At 45.7% G+C, this 4,545-nt stretch overlaps 1 protein-coding gene across 1 annotated transcript in view; it reads right to left on the bottom strand.

Moving 5' to 3' along the window:
- Positions 1-4,545, bottom strand: part of PSMB1 (proteasome 20S subunit beta 1) — a 14,653-nt gene that overhangs the window by 8,728 nt on the left and 1,380 nt on the right. The window contains exon 2 of the mRNA XM_007950480.2: positions 3,495-3,602. Within this exon, the coding sequence (XP_007948671.1) occupies positions 3,495-3,602 (108 nt within the window). The remainder of the gene's footprint in view (positions 1-3,494; positions 3,603-4,545) is intronic.

The following is a 4,545-nucleotide window of genomic DNA, read 5'->3' as shown; positions in this document are numbered from 1 at the left end:
CCTTTGAAGACTAAGGTGCGTCTGACCCAAGCCACAGTATTTTCAGTTGCCACATATATTTGTGAAAACTGGGCAATGAGTAGGGAAGACGGAAGGAGTTGATGTCTTTGAATTGTGGTGTTGGTGAAGAATACTGAAAGTACCATGGACTGCCAGAAGAACTAACAAATCTGTCCTGGTAGAAGTGCAGCTGGAGTGTTTCTTGGAAGCAAAAATGGCCAGACTTCATCTCACCTACTTTGGCCTTGTTGTTGGAAGGGACCAGTCCCTGGGGAAGGATATCATACTTGGTAAAGTAGAGGGTCAGTGAATAAGCGGAAGACTTTCAATGAAATGGATACTAGAAGCTATAAACCCTCCTTTATGTTTAAATATAAAGTATAATTTGTCTTGATTACATAACCTGCCAGAGTTGCCCCCAAGGTATAGATTTTCTAACAGTGTCCAGCTATGAACATCTCAGTACCTTAACACAAAAACTTTATTTCTTACTCATACGATTGTCTAATGCCAATGCTCCTGGTTGGGAAGTTCTCCTCCAAGTAGTCATTTAGAGACACAGGCTCCTTCCTTCTTTTGTCCTGCTGTATTGAAAGTGTGGTCCCCAAAGTTGCCCTGGGAGTCATCTCTCTTTCTAGGAGATGGGAGGGTTAAAGGACTAAGGCTATTATGCATGAGAGTTTTAATGAGCCAGGCTTGGAAGTGGTTCATATTATCACTTAGGCCCACATTCCACTGGCCACACCTAAGTGCAAGGAATGTTGGCAAATGATAGTCTAGTTGTGTGCCCAGGAGGACAAGGAAACAGATTTAGTGGACAGCTAGCCAATCTGTGTTACTGTGGTTAAATAAGCTGGATCCCGTAGGATCTATAAACAAAGGGGTTGGAGTAAAATAATTCACAACTCTATTTGTATTTGTAAACTCTAGACAGTATTTGTTTCAATAGATTTCCAAGATTTCATTCAATGATAAAATAATTTCCTATTCCTGGGAACTGCCTTTTGTATTCTGTGGGGAGAGGAAGAGGAGAAACCTGTATTTGCTTTTTGTAAAAAAAAAAAAAAAGCTTTTAAATTGTTTTACAAGATTGTGAAATGTTTAAATATAAAGTATAAATTGTCTTGATTACAAAAAAAGAAAAATTATAAACCTTCACATTAAAATAAAAAAGAGAACCAGCATAAATATTCAGTAAATACTAAAATGATAGTAATGAAGTGATAACATGAATCATAAACAAAACGAGCGCAGCATAGAAAATTATATGGAACAAAGAAATCGACACAATGAAAAAGCACATGACAAAAATGACAGCAACAAATTCATATTTGCTGGTAATTACATATCTGGCAAGGGACTTATCTCTAAGATTGATGGAAAACTCCAACGCCTCAACTGCAAAGGAATTAACAATCCAATTGAAAAATGGGCAGAAGACATGAATAGACACTTCACCAAGGAGGATATTCAGGTGGTCAACTTATACATGAAAAGATGCTCACAATCATTGGCCATCAGAGATGTAAATCAAAACAACAAGATACCGTCTCACCCCAGCACTGATGGCAAGGTTCAATGAGACAGAAAATAACAAATGCTGGCAGAGATGTGGAGGGACTGGGCCTCTCATACACTGCTGGTGGGACTGTGAAGTGACACAACCACCGTGGAAAGCAATATGGCGATTCCTTAGAAAGTTGGAATTGGAGATACCATTTGATGCAGCAATCCCATTACTAGGTATATATCCTAGAGAGGTGAGAGCCAGGATAGGAACAGATACATGCACGCTCATGTTCATCACAGCACTATTTACAATAGTAAAAAGATGGAAACAACCTATGTGCCCATCAGCGGAAGAGTGGATGACCAAACTATGGTCCGTACGCATACTGGAATGCTATGCAGCACTAAAGAATCATGTAGCGTCTGCAAAACACTGCATAATATGGATGAACTTGGAGGACGTTATGCTGAGTGAAAGAAGTCAATCACAGAAGGACAAATATAGTATTAGTTCGTTATTGTGGAGGGTCAAGGAAAGGTTTATATATGGAGGGAAACTTTTTTTGTTGGTTGCCAGGGGTGGGAGGGGAGGGGTGGGAACACTGGAAAAAGAAAATGCATTGACCCATGTCACTTTAGTTTTGTATATTTCACTGTACATAAAATTGTATTTCAATAAAATGCATTTTTTTTTTAAAAAAAGAACCAGTTCAAAGCCCTACCCACCTGGCGCGGAGCAGGGACACATAGAGGGAAGGCTGGGTGTGGGGAGGCCTGCAGGGACTAAGAAACATTTGAAGAACTTTAGTTGTCAGGGAGATAAAAAAAAAAAAGGAGTACAGCCAGAATGCTCCTTGGAAGCAAGAATGGTGATGTTTTCAGGAGACCTAATCCTGGAGAAGGACAGCATGCTTGGTGATCAGAGGGTCAGTGGAAACGACGAAGCCCCTCACTGAGAGGGACCGAGCGGCTGCAGCAGGGCTCAAGCACAGCAGCAACGGCGAGGATGGCGCTGGAGCAGCGTGTCGTCCTGTCGCCCTCAGGGACAAGATGAGTGCGGACCAACTTGAGAGCACCCGACAAGACGCCCACTGGCACGCCTTCTGCCCCAAGGCACCCAGCTCACTCTCTCTCTGCTTCTCACCTCTCCTCGTCTCTGACCCTGTTTCCGCGGGGTGGACTCTTTATACGAGCTAGTGGCACAATCCTACTGGGGAGATTTTCAACGCACTATTTGCTAACTGACCAATCTCTTTGCTGCACAGCAAGTGGCTCCATTGCTGACATGGTAACTGCCATGTCCTGTGGGCAGGGGCTGGCACCTTCCCTGAGCAAGCAACAAGGTTCTCCAAAGAACTAAGGCAACTGGAATAACCCCTCAGGCTGGGGGAAAATCTCCCAAGCTGCCCCCGACACCTCTCACTAAACCAAAGCAAAAGGCTACACAAAAGAACTCATTTCACCATTCAGGATAAAAAAAAAATTAGGTGAACATGGCACTTTTGGTATCTGGATGCGACAAATTATCAGAACAATGTATGGAAATGAGTTAGCAGGAAACACTGAGTTAGGAGACGGCTGTATCTAGAAAGTGCAAGAGAAGCTCCCCACAGCAACCCCAAAACTCATGTCTGTTGAGATGCAACCAATCTTACAACCCAAGCCAAACCAAACTCTCTGCCATCAAGTCAATTCCAACTCATAGCAACCTCCACCAGGTTTCTAAGACTGTCAGTCTTCACAGAAGCAGACTGCCCCATCTTTCTCCTGCAGAGTACCTTGTACGTTTGAACCACCACCCTTTTGGTTAGCAGGGAAATGCCTTAACCACTACACCACCAGAGCTCCTCAGCCTTGCAGAGGAGGTGGAAAACGTGCCCTGAGACTTTCCTTACAGTTGTAACATTTGGGGCTATCCCCGGTGTGAAGAGAGAACCCTTCACTCAATCGAGCATTGGAAGAACTGTGTCCCAAGACTGACTTACAGTTTGTAGCATTTGGGGCTGTCCCGGGTGTGAATGGAGAAACCTTCACTCAGTCGAGTGTCAGAAGCAACAATTGAGAAGTCTTCTCCAGCAATTGCCAGCACAGTGCTGAGGGAAGAAGACAAAAAAGAAGGACTCAGTTCCTCAGTATGTGACAGTAAGGTTTCCCCACAGAGGGAAGAAAAGAAGCTAGGAACACAACATAAAACCCGTGAAGCCCACAGCAGAGCACAGGTCCTGCAGGGTGGTAAGTGAAAAGCCACTTCCTGCACAGGCGGCTGTCACAGAGAGCAGGTGGTCACAGCCAGGCCCCGAGGACCAGGTTGGGTGGTACTTACCAAGACGGCTGTACACCATGGTAGTGGTTTCTGGGGTGCTGAGAGCCTGAACTCCAGAAGTGACTGCCTGGGCCCTAAGCTGGCCTTCCCACTCAGCCAACAGGATGGGTAAGTTCCTTACCTTCCCAAGGCCCCCATTCCTCACACGTAAAATACGGACCAGAGCAGCAGTCACCACATTAGGGCATCTCAAGTACTTGGAGGCGTCACTAAGCGTGCAGCCCTTAGAACTGTGCAGGCATGACTGAGCCCCTGGCAGCTGGCAGCTGCTACTACAGTAGTGGCAGGAGGGCTGGAGAGCCATGGTTCCAGGACATTTTCTCCAACTCTACCTCTCATGGTCTCTCAACTCTGGCTTCTGATAAACTAGCACTTGGGCTCAGGTGTTACCCAAGACACAAACCTGCCTGTGACACCAACAGCATCCAGGTCACATTCACATGCAGCACCCAGCACAAGTCACACGCAATGTGGACCTCAGTACACCATGCCCATTATTCTCACTAAGGGGGGACTGCAGCGAAAGCTTTGAAAGAGAAATGATGGCATTCCAGGTACCGGGAACAGCAAGCACAGGGACCCAAACAACCACACCCACTGCCGTGGAGTCCATTCCGACCCACAGCGCCCCTAGAGGACAGAGTGGAACTGCCCACAGGGTCTCCAAGGCTGTCAGTCTTCGCAGAAACAAAGCCCAAACCACACCCACTGCC

Source organism: Orycteropus afer, unplaced genomic scaffold (assembly GCF_000298275.1).
Source record: "Orycteropus afer afer isolate SDZICR_OR568_19922 unplaced genomic scaffold, OryAfe1.0 scaffold00273, whole genome shotgun sequence".
Classification (NCBI taxonomy): domain Eukaryota; kingdom Metazoa; phylum Chordata; class Mammalia; order Tubulidentata; family Orycteropodidae; genus Orycteropus; species Orycteropus afer.
This window is presented reverse-complemented; position numbering and strand designations above follow the sequence as displayed.